This window comes from Rhinoraja longicauda, chromosome 10, assembly GCF_053455715.1.
Source record: "Rhinoraja longicauda isolate Sanriku21f chromosome 10, sRhiLon1.1, whole genome shotgun sequence".
NCBI classification, from domain to species: Eukaryota; Metazoa; Chordata; class Chondrichthyes; order Rajiformes; family Arhynchobatidae; genus Rhinoraja; species Rhinoraja longicauda.
Window position 1 is genome coordinate 10779860 of NC_135962.1, and position 23786 is coordinate 10803645.

Consider the following 23786-nt stretch of genomic DNA (forward strand, 5'->3'; position numbering starts at 1 on the left):
TTGACTCCAGCATTTTTCTCACCACGGGTCAGGCTAACTGGTCTGTAATTCCCCGTTTTCTGTCTCGCTCCTTTCTTGAAAAGTGGGATAACATTAGCTATCCTCCAATCCACAGGAACTGCTCTTGAATCTATTGAACATTGGAAAATGATCACCAATGCGTCCACTATTTCTAGAGCCACCTCTCTGAGGACCCTGGGATGCAGACCGTCAGGCCCAGGGGATTTATCATCCTTCAGTCCCATTAGTCTACCCAATACTATTTCTCGCCTAATGAAAATGTATTTCAGTTCCTCTACCCCCCTAGATCCTCTAGGTCCTCCAGTACATCTGGGAGATTGTTTGTGTCTTCCTTAGTGAAGACAGATCCGAAGTACCTGTTCAACTCTTCTGCCATTTCCTTGTTACCCATAATAATTTCACCCGTGTCTGTCTTCAAGAGACCCACATTTGACTTTGCTACTCTTTTTCTCTTAACATATCTAAAGAAGCTTTTACTGTCCTTCTTTATATTCTTGGCCAGCTTCCCCTCGTACTTCATCTTTTCAGCCTGTATTACACGTTTTGTTACCTTCTGTTGTCAGATGAAAGTTTCCCAATCCTCTGGCTTCTGGCTACTCTTTGCTGTGTTACACATCTTTTCTTTTAGTTTTATTCCATCCCTAACTTCCCTTGTCAGCCACAGTTGCCTCCTACTCCCCTTAGAATCTTTCTTCCTTTTTGGAATGAAATGATCCTGCGTCTTCCAGATTATGCTCAGAAATTCCTGCCATTGCTGTTCCACCGTCAATCCTGCTAGGATCCCTTTCCAGTCTACCTTGGCCAGCTCCTCTCTCATGCCTTCATAGTCCCCTTTGTTCAACTGCAACACTGGCACTTCCGATTTAACCTTCTTCTTCTCAAATTGCAGATTAAAACTAATCATACAAAACTAATAACCATGGATTCATGTATGGTATGTTTTGCCTGGGCAGCACGTAAAGCGAAGTTAATCATTGTATCTTGGTATACGTGATATTAATAAACCAATACCATCCGTGTTCCTTGGTCCCCACCATGACATAGACATCCCTTTGTTCCCTCTACATTATGTGCAACCCCACTCTTGCCTCTGCATTGATAAACATGCCAGTTTTCTAACTTTGCCTTATTCTGATGGAAGGTTAAATACAAATTTTAATAGACAGCCATACATACATAGGACAAACCATTGCACTCCTGGCCACCAAAAGAATATTCTTCTGTCAAAATCCAGACAGCAGTCATTTAATTGATGTAGTGAGAAACATGAACTTAAATGATAAAATATACTAAAATATAACATTCCATAGACAAAAAAATCTTTATTGGAATAAATCTGAATGACACATTCGCAATTGGTTGTTCACTTACACATGGACTGTTTGTTAAACCTGCAAAGATCCTCCCAAACACAGCCACCTGTTCCTTAACCCAAACACATTCCCAGAATGTTAATGAAATAATACATTTTTAAGTTACTAAATTTAGGGTTAGTACTAAATTCTGACAAGTGGAATTTAAAGAAATTAATACAATGCTAGAATAATTTTAAAAAGATTCAACTACAGCAGAGAATACTGCAAACAAGATAATGTATTGGTTCACCTGTTGGAGCTGAGCTTTGGAGATGCGGATGATAGAAGGCAGCTTGGTGTTGCCTGGAATGAAGGGTAGCTGCCTACGACCAGGGGAGCTTGATTTGTTCTCAGCTGACTGGCTCCTGTGCAAATCTGACTGCTTCCTGTGAAGTGGATCCGAATCAGAGGGTAACAATACTACAGGGCTCGGGGATCGGAGGGGACTCTGCATCCTTGGAGTGTTGGGATGTGGCAAATGAGTTGTGTTCAGCTGTGAGAACATATGGATGGGAATATTGGTGAATTAAAGATTAAGACTGCTCTTGCATACATGAAAAAATATAAGCGCACACACACACACACCTCATCCAAGTAGAATTCAGTCTGGAGTGATGTTAGTGTTCACAATGGAAAACAGTAGTACAGACATATTCATTCAAGGATACAACCAACCACTCATTGAACAGCAACTCAAACAAAAACAAATGATACAGATAGATGAATAGATGAATAACCGCTGTGTTAATAGGCAAACGATACAAGGCTGAAGGCACCTTCCTCTTTATTTTTAGTTTTTTCTCTACTGCCTTCTGAGCCTCTCTACTTTTTTGCTGGGGAATAATTTCACAAGTGTCTACAGATCAGCAACTCCCTCAAGTGGCCAACCCAAGCTCGAGGTCAAGTATCCAAAGTGATTTGACCATCTGGGTATAACATAAAGATCCAATCTTCATTTTACCACGTGGCAATATGAGCTAAAACTCCTGTATACATTGCTCCTTTTAACTGAGGCATGCCATGGGCCACAGCAAAGACTAAGCTGGCTTCCACAGCACAGATTTTTACTGAACCAAAATAAACCATGGGAAACATTGCAATTGCACCACTGAGAAATATCTTTCATTTCATTTCCAATACCGATTCTTTCAATATTTTGATATTATTTCATATTCCAATGCCAGTTAAAAAATCTCCAAACATTTTACAGAAAATGATAGCATTATGATTCTGAATGTCTTGTCGAGAGCAGGAGAATTTCTTGTCAAGAACAAATTTTGTTTGCTCTTGATGGCAAATACCAGCAAGTTTTTCAACAATATTATTTGGCTTTTGGAAAAAACAAATACAATTGTGTTTTAGAAGATCGATTTTGTCATGAAATATTGAACAATTAAAGGATTTGTTATAAAGAAGCAGCAAGTTAAGAAGATAAAGCAAGTGGATGCAAAGAGATTTGAAAATTAGTTTTATGTTAAGACACTACGGTCAAAGTTCCTGCAGTATGAAAAAACTGACCACACCATTTATTCTTAATATATGCAGATAACTTCACTCTGACTGAAATTTTTTCATTTTTACTTAACATATCCAGGGCTGTTTAATTACTTCTGCACATGAAAGCACACAGCAAATATTTCACAAAAGTTTAACACCAAATGATCTGAGATGATAAAAAGTGGACTGCTGGAGGAACTCAACAAGTTAAGACAGCTTCTGTGGAGGGAAATGGACACAGATGTTGCCTGTGTTGGGTCAGGACCCTTCTTCAGACTGAATCCTGATCTGTTATAATAGGATTATTTCTAAGCTGAATCTCAATTTCTTGCACACTCATTTGATATATGCATTAACTAGTTTGGATGTGAATGTAGGGGATATGATTAACAAGTTCGTAGATGACATGACAATTGATAGCATTGCTGATTGATAGGTTGGTCTTGGGCCACAGGATGATATTGATCAGCTGCTAAAATGAGAGCCATGGCAGAGCAGCTGTACAACAAATCGTAAATAACAACGCTGAAATAGAACAGCCCAGGTCACCCCTTCCAGTGGCAGCAGTTGGGGAGTGGAAATAATGCCATTGCCAGTCATTGAACAACAGTGACTAATCAAACCAACATGAAGTGGTGGTTCAATAAACATCCCCACTCAGTGGTGCTGGGATCAGCAAATGAACATAAAAAACAAAGCTGAAGCATTTGCAGTATCTTCACCTGACTGACTTAAGCCTTCTGATATATCCATGTTCAGAAACTATTCAAGCCAATTTATTCTATATATTAAGAAATATAAAACACACCTGTTATATAAAATATATATCTTTTTTAATCAAATATAGCAACAGTAAATCATGGAGGTGAAAAGAATGAATGCTTAGAGCAGTGGATGTGCTGTCAATTTAGCAGTGTTTGGAGTTGCAAACTAATCCACGCAAGTGGACGGTATTCTAACGTTCTCCAGAGATGTAACTGAATAGACTCTTATTGGGGGGGGGTATGACGTATGTTGATCATCATAAACCAATCTGCTTTAGTACCCACAGTGTTTGTAGCATCATGAGCACGGAAGCAATCCATTCAGCCCAATTTGTTCGTGTCGATCAAATATGCTAGTCACATTTACCTGCATTTGACCTATAAACCTTTCCGATCCATGTACTTGTCCAAATGTCTTATAAATGCTGTTATTGTAATACTTTGTTCGGCAGCTTGTACCAGTGCCCTCCAGTTATTGATTCTTAATTCTAGGAAAAAGGGTGTGCGCATTCACCGGATCTATGCTCCTCTTGGTTTTAGACATCTTTTTTGACGTCAGTAGCCAGACCTGGCTGTGAGTGTCAATACATCCGTCCACTATAACTTAAATCTTTTATAGAGGTCTAGAAAAATGAGGGTTTACTATACTTGTACTCCTTGATCCCTCTGCTCTACAACACTCTCCAGGGCACTACTGTTCACTGTGAAAATCCTAGCCTGGTTTGATTTCCCAAAACGCAACGCCTCACTCTCATCGGAATTAAATTCCATTTGCCTTTCCTCAGATCACTTACCCAGCTGATCAAGTTTCTATTGCAATTCTTGATAATCTTCTTCATTGTCTACAGTACCATCTATTTTAGTGTCATCAAAAAACTTATTAAGCATTCCTTGTACATTCCCCTCCAAATCGTTGATATAGATGGCAAACGACAACAGGCTCAGCACAGTCCTGAGGCACATCTCCCTTCACAGGCCTAAAGTTCGAAAAACAATCTTCCAGCATCACCCTCTGCTTCCTACCATCTAGCCAATTGTGTACTAACGTAGCTAGCTCACCTGAATGCCATGCAATCTATCCTTTCAGAGTAATTTACGATACTGAACGGATGGGACAGTGGCACAGCAGTAGAGTTGCTAGCCTTACAGCGCCAGAGACCTGGGTTTGATCCCGACTACGGGTGCTGTCTGTGTAGAATTGGCACAATCTTCCTGTGACTGCGTGTTTTCTCCGGGTGTTCCGGTTTCATCCCATATTCCTAAGACGTGCAGGTTTGTAGGTTAATTGGCTTCTGCAAAATTGCCCCAAGAGTGTAGGTGAGAACAAGGTGATTGTAGGTCAGGATGGACTCGGTGGGCCGAACGGCCTGTTTCCACACTGTATCTTGAAACTAATCTAAACCTTATCAAAAACTTTGGTCAAGTCCATATCATCCACATTGACCTTCTTGGTTACTTCATCAAAAACAACGATAATTTGTAAGACATGATCTATCACACAAAAAGCCAGACTGACTGTCAGTAATCAATTCCCGTCTTTCCAAAGACATGTACAGTGCCCACCATAATATTTGGGAGAAAGACGCATCAATTATTTATTTGCCTCAGTACTCCACAATTTGAGATTTGTAATAGAAAAAAAATCACCTGTGGTGAAAGTGCACATTGTCAGATTTTATTAAAGGGTACTTTTATTTTATACATTGGTTTCACCAAGTAGAAATTACAGCAGTGTTTATACATAGTCCCCCCATTTCAGGGCACTATATTTGAGACACATGGCTTCACAGGTGTTTGTAATTGCTCAGGTGTGTTTAATTGCCTCCTTAATGCAGGTATAAGAGAGCTCTCAGCACATCGTCTTTCCTCCAGTCTTAACATCACCTTTGGAAACTTTTATTGCTGTTTATCAACACGAAGACCAAAGTTACATAGAAACATAGAAAATAGGTGCAGGAGTAGGCCATTCGGCCCTTCGAGCCTGCACCGCCATTCAATATGATCATGGCTGATCATCCAGCTCAGTAGCCTGTACCTGCCTTCTCTCCATACCCCCTGATCCCAGGCAAAAAGGGCCACATCTAACTCCCTCTTAAATATAGCCAATGAACTGGCCTCAACTACCTTCTGTGGCAGAGAATTCCACAGACTCACCACTCTCTGTGTGAAGAAATGTTTTCTCATCTCGGTCCTAAAAGACTTCCCCCTTATCCTTAAGCTGTGACCCCTGGTTCTGGACTCCCCCAACATCGGGAACAATCTTCCCGCATCTAGCCTCTCCAACCCCTTAAGAATTTTATATGTTTCTATAAGATCCCTCCTCAGTCTTCTAAATTCCAGCGAGTACAAGCCCAGTCTATCCAGTCTTTCCTCATATGAAAGTCCCGCCATCCCAGGGATCAATCTGGTGAACCTTCTCTGTCCTCCCTCTAAGGCAAGAACGTCAATACTCCAGGTGCGGTCTCACCAAGGCCCTGTACAACTGCAGCAGAACCTCCCTGCTCCTAAACTCAAATCCTCTTGCTATGAATGCCAACATACCATTCGCTTTCTTCACTGCCTGCTGCACCTGCATGCTTGCTTTCAATGACTGGTGCACCATGACACCCAGGTCACGTTGCATCTCTGGTGACCCAGGTCACGTTGCCAATGAAAGTCAAAGAAGCCATTATGAGACTGGGAAACAAGAATACAACTGTTAGAGACATCAGCCAAACCTTAGGTTTACCAAAATCAACTGTTTGGAACATCATTAGGAAGAAAGAGAGCACTGGTGAGCTTTCTAATCGCAACGAGACTGGCAGGCCAAGGAGAACCTCCACAGCTGATGACAGAAGAATTCTCTCTATAATAAAGAAAAAACCCAAACACCTGTCCTACAGATCAGAAGCACTCTCCAGGAGTCAGGTGTGGATTTGTCAATGACATACCCTGTATAGACATACCCTTTCTGCTCAAGTTCAAACAAATGCCTTAAAACCCATTGGCTGGCGGTTCATTCTACAGCAAGACAATGATCCCAAACATACTGTTAAAGCAACAAAGGAGTTTTTCAAAGCTAAAAAATGGTCAATTCTTGAATGGCCAAGTCAATCACCTGATCTGAACCCAATTGAGCATGCCTTTTATATGCTGAAGAGAAAACTGAAGAGGACTAGCACCCAAAGCAAGCATAAGCTAAAGATGGCTGTAATACAGGCCTGGCAGAGCATCACCACAGAAGAAACCCAGCAACTGATGATGTCCATGAATCGCAGACTTCAAGCAGTCATTGCATGTAAAGGATAAGCAACAAAATACTAAACATGACCACATTCATTTACATGACATTGCTGTGTCCCAAACAATATGGTGCCCTGAAATGGGGGAACTATGTATAAACATTGCTGTAATTTCTACATGGTGAAACCAAAATGTATAAAAATACCCTTTATTAAAATCTGACAATGTGCACTTTAACCACATGTGATTTTTTCTATTACAAATCTCAAATTGTGGAGTACCGAGGCAAATAACATGACCCAAAAATTATGGAAGGCAATGTATATGTTATTGGCTTGGTCCAGTTAAGTTTCTGGTCAATGGTAACTCCTAGGATGTTGTTTCTTTGGGACAGTGAATGTCAAATGGAGATGGTTCAGTTTTCCGTTTTGAGCCTGGCACAAATGTGGATTGCTACTTTACACTCCAAGTATACTGCAAGTATACTTGCTGTATATGCAGTCGCAGACTGATCATTTGCTGAAACCGCCACTCTTTTTTTTTTTAGGACACAAAAAGCTGGAGTAACTCAGCGGGTCAGACAGCATCTCTGGAGAAAAGGAACAGGTGATGTTTCGGGTTGAGACCCTTCTTCAATTTTTTCTTCTAAAATTGTCTATCAGCACAAGGCTCACTTGAGAAGTCTAAGTTTCTTAGCCTGTGTGCAAGGTTCCTAAGTTGTATGGAATATTACTTTACACAACTTTGAGATTTTTTTTAAGAGCAGAATACCCACTTCATCTCGACATTCTACAGAATCTGTGATCCTGCTTTGGCCCCAAAACTTGCCCATCAATATCACAACTACTGCAATCTGCTTACAAGTGCAAATTTGATCAATTCAAACCTAGCAAAGCAAGTTCAAAGACATTAAAACTAAAAACACTCTCCAGAAAACAAGGACTCTGGGCACAAATTCCAAAAGAACAGAACAAGGCTCGCAATTAAAAATGGCGGAGAAAATACTGACAAATGGCTAAACAATGCTCCATGGCAGAGAGGGCTGTCAAAAGCATTGAATGCCCTTTTTCAAAAACTTTGATAAACTAATAATTATTTTAAAATATTCAAATGATTAAGGGATTTTAAATGGGAATGTATTTAAATATTTAAATAAAGTCAACTATTTAAAAATGGAGACTGTCTATATTTACCTCTGTTCCTTAAAGCTATTCTGCTCCTTGGGAAGGTTCCACTGTCAAGCCTTGGGGAAGTGTCAGAGTTTCACACATTCCCACTAGACTCCACCAGGAACCCAGCTGCTGAATGCAGTCAGTAAAACCTAATGTCAGTTTCGACTTAAGTATATTTACAACTTCGTACGTCGAATTAAAGAGACCGAGTACTGGCAGAGAGGTGGAGAAGAATAGGAAAGTAACCCCAGGAAAACAGCTAACCTAAAGCATGACTTCCATTGCTGCAAAAATTAAAATCAGAGTTTTCAGCTTTGAAATAGGCCTCTCTGCCCACCAACCCTGCATCAACCTACAAACACCCATTTCCATTCATTTCTATTGATTTACCTCATATTCCCATCGGCCCCAGGTTCTTCCCCTCATCAAGGGGAAATAGCCAAGGGCAGAAAACGCTTGTTGGAGTTGTACACAGACCACCAAACAGCAGTAGGGAGGTTGGGGATAGCATCAAGTAGGAAATTAGGGATGTGTGTAGCAAAGGTTATCATGGGTGACTTTAACCCACATATAGATTGGGTCAACCAAATTGGTAACAGTGCTGAGGAGGAGGATTTCCTGCAACGTGTATACGGGATGGGTTTTTAAACCAATATGTAGAGGAACCGACTAGAGGGCAGGCCATCCTAGACAGGGTATTGAGGAAGGGTTAGTTAGCGATCTTGTGCAAGGTATGAGACGGGAATTGGCTTGGATAGACTGGCAAATTATACTTAAACGGTTGACTGTGGAGATGCAATGGCGAATATTTAAAGACCGCATGGATGTACTCCAGAAATTGTTCATCCCTGTCTGGTGAAAAAATAAAACTGGGAGGGCGACTCAACCGTGAGTGACGAGGGAAGTCAAGGCTGCGGCGTGGATAAAGTGCTGTCCCTCGGAGCTACAACGTGAGCCGCAACAATAGCTGCTTCAACCGGACCGTATGGCAGCTGGTGAAGAGGGGCTCGTTGGTGCAGACAGTGGCATCGGCACCTAGCTTTTAGGTGAAACAACACAAAGAGCTGGAGTAATTCAGCAGATTGAATCAATCTGAAGAAGGGCCCGAACCCAAAAACGTCACCTATCCATGTTCTCCAGAGATGCTGCCTGACCGGCTGAGTTAAAAAGCTCGGAAAAACTGATACAAGCCAAGATATTAGAACAGATGACCAAAAAGTTGGCAGAGGTTTTGCTATGCCTTAAAAGAAGTGGAAAAGAAGATGACTTCTTGGATTTGATAGCTGAAACCAGGGCTTCCACTTCTGGGATTAAAAGAGAACAGGGTGCAAAAAGGCAAGAGCTGGTGGAACCACAGAATCATAAAGAATGGGAGATCCAGACAGCTTTGAACTCGAGAATCAGAATAAAAAAAATTTCAGTAAACTTTCATAAATTTATGCGAGGGAGAATCAGGTATGTGAGTGAGGTAAAAAATAGAGGAAAAGGGCCGAGCGCTTGCACGAGGCGTACAGCAGGGGTCAAAAAATTGGAAAATGTACACACAAAATGACCCGTTTCAAGCCTTTTTAGTGCATTTCAGAGTAAAAACGGACATTACGTGAATATGTCACTGTAATACTAATAGCATTTTTATTATTTTAATTAACAGTAAAATAAACTTGCACTTAAATTTAATATTTACTCATTACAGTTCCACCACTGATTTTCTGGCACTCTTGGTTTATCCAGCCGGCCAAGGAAGCCAGCTATGGGGATAGATGTGCTGGCTCCAGCTGGGCTGGAGTTCCAGAGCCCCGGCCGCAGGTTGCAAATTCAACCCACCGATCGGCCGTGGAAGTCCCAATGAGGACGAGATTGGCTGCCTTGCCCAGCCTAGGTGCCACATTTTCGGGGAGACTTCCAGGGCAGGGGGATTTCAAGTGGGCTCTCGTGATTTTGTTCGGATTTCAATGATTAGTGGTTATTTCTCACAGAACCCCTAGCGACCTATAGCGGAACCCTAGTGTTCTGGGGAACACCGGTTGAGAAACGCCGCTCTACAATTATTATATATTTTTTTCCTCCTTTTTTTCTCGATCTGATTTCTCCGTTGGTAAACGCGATTTTGGCAAAGTGAAAAACGTGGAAATCATGCAACAAGTGCGGAAAATGGATTTTAAAAACGCGGAAATCTGCGGAAAATTCACATGCCTGGAGAATGTAAAGTGATATCAACCTTGTTATAGGAAAGATGTTGTCAATAGGTACAGAGAAGATTTACGAGGATGTTGCATGGACTCAAGGGTCTGAGATATAGGGGGAGGCTGGGACTATTCCTCAGAGCGCAGGAGGATGAGGGGTGATCTAATTGAGGTGTACAAAATCATGAGAGGAATAGATCGGGTAGACGCACCGAGTCGCTTGTCCAGAGTAGGGGAATCGAGAATCAGAGGACATAGGTTTAAGTGAATGGAAAAAGATTTCATAGGAATCTGAGAGGTAACTTTTTCACACAAAGGGTGGTGGGTGTATGGAACGAGCTGCCAGAGGAGGTAGTTGAGGCAGGGACTATTGCACATTTAAGAAACAATTAGAAAACTGTCAATGATATGACAGATTTAGAAGGATATGGGCCAAATGCAGGAGGTGGGACTAGTGCAGATGGGACATGTTGGTCGGTGTAGGGCCTGTTTCCATACTGCATGACTCTATAGCCTAATATGTAAAAAGCACATGACCGAATGAGCCATTCTGCTGCCTTGGTGTCAATGGGATGTTTCTATATAGCTCAATGATAATGAGCTGTGACAAATCAAATACTGGAAGAAAAAATATCACAAAGCTGCAAGAACGATTTCTGCTCACAGTCAAAACGATGGATCTTTGATTTTCGCCTTTTTTAAAAATTCAACTTGCAGTTTTATTGCCTTTGTTGTAGGCCAATGATTTAATATCAAGATTGGTAATACTGTATTGGTTGCAAGCATTTGGTTAAGTAACGTCAGGGTTAATGAAATGAGATGAAGAGTACGAAAGCTAATTATTTTAAGTGGTCATTAAGATTTACAGCCCGGATAGCAGTGGACTTAATCCTGAAGAGGAACCCGTGGACACACAGAGAAATTCAGATTGTGATTAAATCAGAAAAAAGCTTGAGACTGATTACTCCAAAGTGACAAAATAGTGAACATGGCTGACAATCAATAAAAATACTCTGGGCAATTCCAATGTTAATTCTTAAGCTATACCGAGCAGAAATTAGATGATTAAAAACACAGAAAGCTCTATTTCTTTTCAAGTGAGGGCCTATATTAACCAAAGTAGTTAATCTTGAAATCAATGTCTAAGACAGTGATAGCTATACCAAACAATGGGACACTGGACATACACTGATCATCATATCATATCATATATATACAGCCGGAAACAGGCCCTTTCGGCCCACCAAGTCCGTGCCGCCCAGCGATCCCCGTACATTAACACTATCCTACACCCACTAGGGACAATTTTTTACATTTACCCAGCCAATTAACCTACATACCTGCACGTCTTTGGAGTGTGGGAGGAAACCGAAGATCTCGGAGAAAACCCACGCAGGTCACGGGGAGAACGTACAAACTCCTTACAGTACAGCACCCGTAGTCAGGATCGAACCTGAGTCTCCGGCGCTGCATTCGCTGTAAAGCAGCAACTCTACCGCTGCGCTACCGTGCCGTGATAGATGTACTACTCAACAAGTAGTTACTGTACTATAGCTGTCCTACTCAACAAGTACAAAGTAGTTACCACCTCCAGTTTAAATTCCATTTGGTATATTTTGGAGGACCAAGAGCCAAGTATGCATGAATGAAAATCTGATGTCTGGCTTATAATTACAATCATTTGGGACACGTTGAATTTAAAAACACAAGCAAGATAGAGAATCTGACAAAAGCAGATATTAGTTTGCAGCTGTTAAGTAACACTTATCGACACCATGACACAGACAGACAAAGACAGATGGAATGGGAAAAATAGTATCAATCATTTCAAACTGCACTTCAAAATGAAAACATTAAAATAAAATCCTTTGCATTAGTTGTCTGCAATTCCCAGACAGTATTTTCAACAGATTCTCTTTGTAAATTGTTTATCCTTGCACCGAATGGTGCAATTCAATAGTTACAGTGTTTACAATTACTGGTACCTGGTCATTCCTTGCTTCTGGCGACTTTGGACATCCCAAGGTTTTGCTCGAAATAGCATCGACCAACTTTAATCCTTCAGCCGGAGGGGAATCTACTGCTAGGACCTCTGGCTCCTCATCATCCGTTCGTCCAGTTGGACTGGTTAATTTCTGGCTCTGCCGTCTGTCGGTCCTGAAATCCTGGAGGTCATGTTCTTTATCCACAATGACCCACTCTTTGGAGTCAACCTCCTGCCTGCAGGAGCTTAAATTGAGTGCTACAAAACCATTGCTAACAACACCATCACCGTGCTCAGGAGACTCCAAAGAGACTGGTTTTGTACTGTCCGGAATGTATTCTTCATCAAAATGCCATGCTCTGTCAGCGCGAGCTGCAGCAGAGGCCCTGCGATGCTGGGAAGCAGGAACATCCTTAAGTAAGTCTTCCTGGACCTTCGTAGAACTGAACAAAAAAAAGGAACATTATGAATTACATAGATTCGTAACTCAACTATATCATCTGAAAACTCAGTGGTATTCAGAATAAATAAATTCATTTATTATAGCAATTGATTAACCGTAATTACGACATACATGCCCCAAGAACATTTTACCTGCATTGACCAAATTGTTCTACCTATCACTTAATACCCACATCTGACCATCTGCAGTGCAATGTACTATCACAATGATAATAGATGTGTTGTTTTCAAAAATTATGTTCAGCCATCTTTACATATTTTTGTTTAGAACCCAAAGATTAAATAGAAACAAGATTCAAACAAATTACAAAAACACAAATTATAGTTGAATGTAAATTCTCATCAACATTTCCGTTCATCTTTCCTCCTCCTTTTGGATTTAGCATTTTGAAGATACAAGCTAATTCACATGTTGAATGATTCAAATGTTGAGCAAAGAATAGAACAATACTCTACACCATCTTCTTACCATTTGATTCTTATCAGCCAGCGACATTCAGGTGAACAATGCCATGGAATGTTGCAATCCTTATGATACAAGCACCACCTCAGTGGTGCTGTGCAAGGAGAACTATTACGTACTCAATGTTGCCGAGGTCATTACAGGGGTCATTGAATGTTGCTGTGTAATGAGCTTTGACTACCCGAGCAACTGAGTGTTAAATATTGTATATTTTGACTTATGATGGCAGGAAGGTCATTGACAAAGTACTCAGACAGTTGGGTCTCTGATTGTGCGTGAAGAACTGCTGTTACAATGAGCTGGTACGGAGAGTTTCAAGCCATTTTTGTTGTGCACCAAATAGGACCCGAGCTAGTGGAGATTTCTCCTCTTCCCGTGTGCTGTAATTTCACAAGGGCACCTTGATACCACACATGGTTAGATTGATATCAAGGGCAGAGGCTCATTTTGCTCCAAATTTCAATTTTTGGCCTCATTTGGACCATCATGAGCCAATAGTCCTGCAGAACCTAGCAGAGCAGTGAGCAGCTAAATGATGAGGATTTGCCCCTTGCTAGTACTGTCAACATCACCTCCATCACACTGCTCATAAGTGCAGAGGGGCAATTGTTTCATGGGATTTGCCTTACTCTTTATGGACAGGTGTTCATTCATGGGCTGTGATTTCAAATTATTGGATGATACTGGTGCCACAGCGATACTTGATCGAACCTTAAGAGCAGAAGAGCAGACATAGGCCACATGGCTCAGTGTCTGCTATCGCTGAATAAGATTAAAGCTGATCTGATCCTGGCCTCCACTTTCCTGCATGTTCCTCAAAATCCTCATCTTCCCAAACGACCAAAGGAAATGGAATTTCCATATCTCATATAGTCAATGATTCAGCCTCCACAATTCTGTGGGATAGAGAATTCCAAAGATTCATGACAACTGAAGGAGAGATTTCTAAGCCACATCTTGTGGCAACCCCCTTATTATGAAACCATGCTGTCTTGCTCTATATTCCTTCATAGGGGAGAGCGTCTTCTTAGCAATTACGTTGTCAACACCCCTCAGAACATTACGACAGCATTTTCATACAGGGACTCAATCTGATCAATCTTTCTTCACAAAACCTATCCCTTCATGTCCAGTGAGTAATTTTTGAACTGCTGCTATATACCCTACTAAACAAGAAGATTAAAAACTCTATGCAGTACTCAAGGAGTGAAAAACAGTACTCAAGTTGCAAAAGCCAATTATAAGTTGCAACATGGACTCTCAACTTTTGTACTCCAGCCATATTGCAGTAATGATCAATCTTTCATTTGCTTTCCTAATTGCTTTCTGCAGATTTTCTATAATCATGGAAGAGAGCAGCCAGATGCCTTTGCATAGCAACATTCTAGAGTCTGAACATTTAAAAACAATGCACATTTTCAACATTGAAATAAAACGAGAATGTTGCAAACAATGAGCACGTCAGGCAACATCTGTTAGACAAATCAATTCTGGCTCTGGCCTTTTACGCTTCTTTTCCCTTCTCGTTTATTAAACTATTTATAGTGTACTATGTTTACATATTCTGTTGTGCTGCTGCAAGTAAGAATTTCATTTATCTATCTGGGACATATGGCAACAAAATACACTTGACTCTAATCCCAATGTAAAGAGCTCATATCTTTTGTTGCATCTTATAATTGTTGTAATATACCCAATACATTAAATCTATGCATTTCCCTTTGTGCACTACCACTCATTACATCTTCAAAGACTGTAGAATTTGTCAAACACAATTTCCCTTCAATAAAGCCATATTTGACTCTGTTTGATCGGATTAAGACTTTCTAAATCTGCCATTACTTCCTCATATCATATCATATATATACAGCCGGAATCAGGCCTTTTCGGCCCTCCAAGTCCGTGCCGCCCAGTGATCCCCGTACATTAACACTATCCTACACCCACTAGGGACAATTTTTACATTTACCCAGCCAATTAACCTACATACCTGTACGTCTTTGGAGTGTGGGAGGAAACCGAAGATCTCGGAGAAAACCCACGCAGGTCACGGGGAGAACGTACAAACTCCTTACAGTGCAGCACCCGTAGTCAGGATCGAACCTGAGTCTCCGGCGCTGCATTCGCTGTAAAGCAGCAACTCTACCGCTGCGCTACCGTGCCGCCATAATAGTCTTCAGTACTGAAAAGTCTTAACTTAATGTATAAAGATTTCCCCCCTTCTCATCTCCCTCCTTTCTGAATAGGGATATTACTTTTGTCTTTTTCAATCTGCTGGATCTTTCCAGAATCGAGGCAACATTGAAGATCACAATTAATGCACCTCTGCAGCCACATCTTTTGACACGCTTGGCTGCAGACCAGGGAGCTTTGTCAGTGAATCCTATTAGTTTGCTCAGTATCTTTTCACTAATGAAGTGGATTGATTTAATTTCCTCCCTTCCTTTAGACTCTAGATTTTCTATTAATGGATGCTTTTAATGTCTTCTACTAGAAAGATACGTACAGAATGTTTGTTTAGTTTCTGCCACTACCATTAGCCCAAGTCATGTCCCCAGAAGCAAAAGTTACATTAGCTACGTTATTTTTCATAGATTTGGAGAAGCTGTGATTTTTCATACAATTCGGGTTGACTTATGCTTGATCTATTTTCTCTTTTTTGTTTAAAAAAAACAAACATAATCCTTTACTAGATGTTCAAATTTTCCTTATCACTTGATCTACCACGAATCTTCACACCATTTTATACTTTTATTTAACCCCAGTGTGGGGTACAGCTGGTTCTGAAGCAGGTAGACACAAAATGCTGGAGTAACTGGAGAGAAGGATGGGTGACGTTTCAGGTTGAGACCCTTCTTCGGACTGATGTCAGGGGAGTGGGCGGGACAGAGATAGAATGTAGTCGGAGACAGTAAGACTGGTGGGAGAACTGGGAAGAGGGAGGGGACGTAGCGGGAGGGAGGGAAAGCAAGGGCTATTTGAAGTTAAGGAGGTCAATGGCCATACCACTAGGGTGTAAGCTACCCAAGCGAAATATGAGGTGCTGTTGGTCCAATTTGCGCTGGGTCTCACTCTGACAATGGAGGAGGCCCAGGACAGAAAGGTCAGATTGGGAATGGGAGGGGGAGTTAAAGTGCTGAGCAACCGGGAGATCAGGTGGGTTAAGGCGGACTGAGCGGAGGTGTTCAGCGAAACAATCACCGAGCCTGCGCTTGGTCTCGCCGATGTACAGAAGTTGACACCTAGAACAGTGGATACAGTAGATAAGGTTGGAGAGGTGCAAGTAAACCTCTGCCTCACCTGGAAAGACTGTCGGGGTCCTTAGATGGAGTCGAGGGGGGAGGTAAAGGAACAGATGTTGCATCTCCTGCAGGAGATGTTTGCAGGAGAAAGTACCTGGGGAGGGGGTGGTTTGGGTGGGAAGGGACGAGTTGACCAGGGGGTTGCAGAGGGTAGTTGACCAGGGGGTTGCAGAGGGTAGTCTCTGTGGAAAGCAGAAAGGGGTGGAAATGTGGCCCATAGTGGGATCCCGTTGGAGTTGGCGAAAGTGTTGGAGGATTATATGCTGTATGCGACGGCTAATGGGGTGGGAGATAAGAAAGATAAGACAAGAAAGACTCTGTCCTTGTTGCGAATGGGGGGGGGAGAGCAAGAGCAGAGCTGCGGGATATCGAGAAGACCCGAGTGAGAGCCTCGTCTATAATGGAAGAGTGGAACCCCCGTTTCCTAAAGAATGAGGACATCTCCAATGACCTAGTATGGAAAACCTCATCCAGGGCACAGATGCAGCTTAGATGGAGGAATTGGGAGTAGGGGATAGAGTCTTTATAGGAAGCAGGGTGGGAAGAAGTGCAGTCTAGATAGCTATGGGAGTCAGTAGTAGATGTCGGTCAATAGACTTTCTCCTGTGATGGAGAGGGTAAGATCCAGAAATAGTAGGGAGATGTCAGAGATGGTCCAAGTGAATTTCAGTGCAGGATGAAAATTAGTCGTGAAGTTGATGAAGTCAGCAAGTTCTGCATGGGTGCAGCAGGCAGCACCGATGCAGTCATCAATGTGACGGAGATAGAGTTCGGGGATAGGGCCAGTGCGCGCCTGGAACAGGGATTGTTTGACCTACCCTACAAAGAGGCAGGCAAAGCTGGGGCTCATGCGAGCCTTGGATTTGGAGGAGTCGAAGGAGAAGTTATTGAGGGTAAGGACCAGCTCTGCTAGGTGGAGAGTATTCGTAGATGGAAATTGGCTGGTTCTGTGGTTGAGGAAGAAACGGAGGACTTTAAGATTTTCCTAGTGGGGGATGGAGGTGTAGAGTGACTGGACATCCATGGTAAAGATGAGGGAGTGGGGGCCTGGAAAACGGAAGTCATTGAAGAGACGAAGAGCGTGTGAGGCGTCTTGGACATAGGTAGGGAGGGATTGGACCGGGGGGATAGGATGCAGTTGAAGTATGTGGAAATTAATTCAGTGGGACATGAACAAGCAAAAACAATGGGTCTGTCAGGACAGTTCTGTTTGTGGATTTGTTTCTGAAGCAAATGTCCTCTGTACTAAAGAGCCAGAGTGCTGTCAGAACACAAAGGTGTGCGGCATCCAGTATGGTCAGCTGTACAGTAATCAAGATAGTCGAAGGTCACCTTCGGTTTTGGTCGGGACCTCTCAAAAGGCAGAGGGGAAATCATTGACTTGGCATTTCTGGCTACAAATAATTGCAAATGCTTCTGTCAAGCCTTGTCCACTGATATTCTGGGTACCATCAACACTGGGGATAGGATTTTCTTGGTGGAACCTTTTGCCTGTCAGCTTTCTCACTTGCCAAAGCTGCTCTTTAAACGCTACGTTGAGCAAACCTTTGTTCACTGCCTGATAAATGGCCCAATGTCAAATTTTGTCCAATAATGCTCTGTGCCTTTAAATATTTAACTATGTGAATTCAAGTTGCTTTTAGTTAAAGGTTCCGAGTGATGTAGGCGTTCCTAATACATTAATTTCTCGGAAACATTACTTGCATGTCCCACTCGGGTGCCTGGAACGCATTGATGAATAAAAAGCAAATCAGAGACACTCCATTAACATTTTATTGAATTACCAAATGAGCCACTAAAAAGCACAACATTGAAAATTCTTCCCTCCATGAAGTGGTTGAACAAACTACATTTTAGTTCAGGCCAATTCAAAGTCTTTGTTAATGATGTTAGAACGTACTTATCTTTAGTTGGAAGCAGTTCATGTTCTATTAGTCTCTGGCTTTAATTCCTGCACACCAAAGTGCCAAAGTCACAGTAAAGCAAATGTCATATATTAGCATGGTGAGCCTCCCTTTTTCCTGACGGACTCACCACCACGGGTCTAGTTAATGTCCAGTCTGCCTCACACACAGACATCGAACTCAAACCCTTAGGCTAACTGAGCCCACAGAGCTGCAAAAAGTGCAAATGACTGCAGTATTGGGCCCTGTATCTTTTAAAAGTAATGGCATCTTCTGTGTTAACTCAACAAAAATTAGGATTCAATACTATTACTTCATTGTGTTAATTCTGCATTGCAGTAGGAATTAAAAAAATAAACCTTACATAACAACTTTCAGGCTCGTAATGGAATAACTTAGGATTTCCTTTGAAACTAAGCATATAAAATTATGAAGATATAAATAAAGTGAATGGCCACAGTTATTATCCCCAGGATAGTGGAGTCTAAAACTAGAAATCAATGGGATATAGTGAGAAGGGCAAGATTTAAAAGGGGCCTGAAGGGCAACTTTTTCCACACAGAGGGCGGTGGGTATATAGAATGAACTGCCAGAGGAAATGGTAGAGGTGGGAATAATTACAATGTTTTAAAGACATTTAGACAGATTCATGGATGAGAAAGGTTTGGAGAGATATTGACCAAACGTTGGCAAAGGAACTCATTTAAGGCAGCACAAACAAGTGGGGCAAAAGGGGCCGTTTCTGTGTAACATAACTCTAGGATTCCACCATGGCCAGCAATCCCAAATGGAACATAGCCTGAGAAGGCAAGACTCTGAAACAAAACAAAACTTTCATGTGAAAATTAAATACATGAGAATACATTTTCCCTTTCGACCACACCAATTATGTTCACCTGGCCCTGTGCTGCTTATATAAAAGGAGAATATTGGTACACGGATTAAGTTTGATTTAATTTACCCCAATATCCTGAGGAATAGGCTTTTCCATTAAGAAGTGTTCAGCATGTGCTCTTTTGAGCCCACTGCTTTAAACCACAGAATATATTTCACAATAGAAAGTTAATCCAGAGGAGAATACATTCGCACTTACCAAGCTTCCAAGAATTTATCAGTGCTGGGCCTTGGCTCCAATGTGAAACGTTTTTCGAACTCAAAGCTGTGAATTGATCTCAACTTTCTTAGCAAAGGCATATCCCGATCTGGTTGCAAAGTCTCAGAGCGTACTTTCACAGGAGATCCCAAACTTAGAACATTTTGAGGCACATTTCCAGCACCATGACTGCTCTCTTCCTCTGTAACACCCTGCATTTACAAAAGAAAAATGTTTTACTACATCTGTCACTTGATCTGCAAAAGCCAGCTAACAAAAACAATAGAAAGATTTTTCAGGCATCAACATTCATAGGTATAAAATGCAAGCACATAGTATAAACTTCAAAACTGAAATTATGACTTGTTTTTGCAAGTATTATTTTGTACCTTCATGATTAACCGGAGATTCATGAAATGCTTCACCAAGATTTTCTGACCAGAAAGATGATAACCAAATTACTTTCAATAGAAAATGCAAGAACTATCCAGCAGGTTAGATTACTGCTGTAGGAAGAGAAGCAATGTTTCACGTCAAAGACTCTTCATCAGAACTAGGAAGGATCAAAAGCAGCTTGTAAAGCTGCAGGGTGGGTGGGGATGTCTTTGATAGGTTGACATAAAGGTGACCATGGGACATAACCTGTAACAAAGTTAAATACAAAATGCTGGAGTAACTCAGCGGGACAGGCAGCATCTCTGAATAGAAAGAATAGTTTCAGGTCGAGACCCTTCTTCAGATTAAGAGTCGGGGAGAGGGAGACACAAAGATATGGAAGGGTAAGGTGTGAAACCGAGACATCAAAGGGGACGAGAACAAGGAAAATGTAGAATACATCAATGTTAGCTCGGGGAACATGACAAAGAAGCATACAAAGATAAAATTTAATCAGGAGGACAGTCAGACTGGTCCGAGAACTAGGATGGGGGAGGGATGAAGAGAGAGAGATTGGACCAGATGAATTACCAAATGCTGCCCTGAAGATTGCTTCAGCTGAGTTAGCACCTGCCCTGCAGTTCATCTTTAAACAGCGTTTGGACCAAAGCACATTGCCTGAAGACTGGAAGAGAGCAAATATTTCTCCCATCTATAAGAAAGGCTGCAAGTCCGACCCGGTTAACTACTGCCCCATTTCATTGACGTGCGTCTGTTGTAAACTAATGGAACACATCATTGACAGCCAGATTATGAAATTCCTGAGTTTACAAAACACTCTCACTGATGCTCAACATGCTTTTAGAAAATCCAGATCTTGTGATGCACAATTAACTGCAACTCTTCATGACTCGACTTCAAACCATAATAATCACCAGACAACTCACATCGCCATCCTGGACTTCAGTGAGGCATTTGATGTTGTGCCCACCAACGCTTACTGCTGAAGCTCCAGTATTACGGTATTAGAAACAAAACACTTCTGTGGATTAAAGCTTTTCTCACTGACCGTCTCCAGAGGGTTATAGTCAACAGTTGTGCATCAACATGGAAACCAGTCCTGAGTGGTGTCCCTCAGGGCATTGTATTGGGCCCGCACCTTTTTATCCTATTCATAAATGACATTATTGAAGTTGTTAAATTTACCACAGGACTTTTTGCAGACGACTGCATCATATGTAAAGCCATCAATTTTCAAGAGGATGAAACTTCTCTTCACTGACCTTACAAGCCTTGTTAACTGGTCCAAAGAATGGGGGATGAGTTTTAATGCATTAAAATGTAAAGTGATGAGGGTTCCCAGGAAATGTAAACCAGGATCGGCAAAGTATTCTATGCTTGACAAAACCTTACAGTAAATCACTGAAGACAAATATCTCGGTGTCTTTATACAAAACAATCTGAAGTGGGATAAGCAGTCACATTATGCTGTAAACAAAGCTACAAAGATGCTCAACTTCATCCAGAGAAACGTCCACCATTGTTCCAAAACTGTTAAAAAAATTGTACCAAACGATAGTCCAACCGCACTTGGAGTAAGCCTCCGCTGCTTGGAACCCAGAAACCTGCTCGGTACCAAGAAAACTAAAGATGTTCTTCAAAATGTTCAACGAAGAGCAGCCCGGTTTGTGTATGGCGACTTCAGACGACAATCCAGTGCAACCAAAATGCTCACTGACTTAAACTGGGACTCCCTTGAAACCAGTCGCCAGATGCTCAGATTGACTACCCTCCACAAGATCATCAACAAGGACGTCAACCTCGACGCTGACATACGTCAAAGAGAAAACAACAAGATCCAGAAGAAGCCACAACGAGCAACTTGTAGTTCAACAACACACATCTACTCCCTTCATCCAGTCTTTTTTCCCTGAAGCAATTTCCTTCTGGAATGCCCTCCCACAATCCTCTGTTGACATGCCCACCTACGCAACCTTCAAGGCATCCATCCAGGCCCACAGACGGCTAGACCAAACCCACTCTCATCAACTTCCAGTATAGTCCCTGGTGGACTCTTCGAAGGTGATGACTACAAGATACAAGAGAGAAAGCAAGGGTTACTTGAAGTTAGAGAAGTCAATATTCATACTGCTGGGTTGTAAGTCACCCAAGCAAAATATGAGGTACTGTTCCTCCTATTTGCAATGGGCCTCACCCTGACAGTGAAGGAGGCCCAGGACAGAAAGGTCAGTATGGGAATGGGAGGGGGAGTTAAAGTGTTTAACAAACGGGAGATCATGTAGGTTTAGGCGGACTGAGCGGAGGTGTTCAGCGAAACGATCGCCAAGCCTGTGCTTGGACTCACCGAGATATAGGAGTCCACACCTGGAACAGAGGATAGGGTAGAGGAGGTTGGAGGAGGTGCAAGTGAACCTCTGCCTCTCCTCAAAGGATTGTCGGAGTCCTTGGACGGAGTCAAGAGAGGAGATATAGGTTATTTGGTCGATGAGTGAATAGTAGCAATTAGTAATTGAGTACATACACAAAAGACGATCGAGGTGCAAAATGCAGTGCAGAAAGAGATATCCAGAGGTTAGGCCCTCCATCCCAAAAGAAAAAATGGGAAAAAGGAAAAAGGGGTGATGGGGGAGGAAAGAACTAAGATGAGCCAATACCACAGATGGTCGACTGATACAAATCGAGAAATCATGTCAACTGAATTTGTAGAATGGAATACTGAGGCCAGAAGGCTACAGTATGCCCAGAGGGAAGCTGAGATGCTGATCCTCAAATTTGTATTTGCTCTCATCTCCCGTCTGAGCAAGTTTCAGGCTTCTGGACCTGGCAGTACATTCTACATCTTTTCTACTTTCAGAAGTCGAGGAAAGACAGTGGGAGAGCAGCCATCTTGCTAGGCAAAATAAATAAATGTTTATAAATTAGCAGAATAAAATGGAAGACAATGTTTTTCTGCTAGTTTACTGTGTACTCTATTGAGAATGCGGTACAGAGTGAAGCAGGTGTCCAATTGGCCAAGCAAGAGGCAGAATTGCGAATAAAATGAAAGCAGGGTGCAGCAGAGTGGCCTGTAAGAAGCGGCCATGTTGAGACAAAGTGCAACTTGAAGCTTTGGCTCAAGAGGCTTCGACAAGAAGGGCTGATGGAAGGAGTGCTGACCTGTCAAATGCCCAGGGCAGCAACAAACAGTAATTAGGAGCTGTTAGAAACGCATAAATGAAGCATGCAGGATCACATGATGTGCTACAGCTGCATGATGTTGGAGCTGGTGAACGCCGTGGTGGTTCCTGGTGACCATATCTGTAGCAAGTGTTGGTTGATCAAGGAACTCGCACTCAAAGTTGACGACCTGGCGACTGAGCTTGAAATGTGGGTGCACCGCAAGAACGGGGAGAATTACCTGGACGCTGTGTTTCTGGAGGCAGTCACCTATTAGATTAACTGTTTCTAATTAGGCAGGCGGAGGGCGGCGAGACTGCAAGTGAGGCAGGTAGGGGGATCCAAGATGCAGTGTTAGAGGAGCTTCGTCCTTTGAGCTTGTCTCGTAGCTCTGAGATTCTTGCTCCCTGTGCAGATAAATGTTGGGGCTGTAGGAAGAATGAGCAAACTAACCATAAGAGACACTTAGAGAAAAGAGACAGGTAGTTGTCATTCTGGATAATATAGTCAGGGGAATAGACGCAATTCTTTATCATAAGGATCGAGAGTCACGAACGCTGTGTTGCCTGCCTGGTGCCTGGGTTCAGGACATCCCGTCTGACCAGCAGATAATTTAGAGGGGAAAGATCCAGTTGTCATGGTCCATGTAGGAACCAATGATGTTGGTAGACTAGGAAAGAGGGTGTGCTGAGGGAATTTGAGCAGCTAAGGACTAAATTAAAAAGCAGAACCAAAAAGGTAATAATCTCTGAATTGCTACCTGAGCCATGAGAAAATTATAATCGGATCGAAAAGATTAAAGAGTTGAAGGC

At 42.1% G+C, this 23786-nt stretch overlaps 1 protein-coding gene across 2 annotated transcripts in view; it reads right to left on the reverse strand.

Annotated features, from left to right (window-relative positions):
* LOC144597200 (tau-tubulin kinase 2-like) overlaps positions 1-23786 on the reverse strand; it is a 169315-nt gene that overhangs the window by 18397 nt on the left and 127132 nt on the right. The window contains exons 12-14 of one of the 2 annotated variants that reach the window (XM_078406199.1): positions 19423-19634; positions 12200-12641; positions 1627-1869 (exon numbers count right to left, since the gene is read on the reverse strand). In XM_078406199.1, coding sequence (XP_078262325.1) covers positions 1627-1869; positions 12200-12641; positions 19423-19634 — 897 coding nt within the window. The remainder of the gene's footprint in view (positions 1-1626; positions 1870-12199; positions 12642-19422; positions 19635-23786) is intronic. The other variant, XM_078406200.1, reaches the window with a different exon arrangement.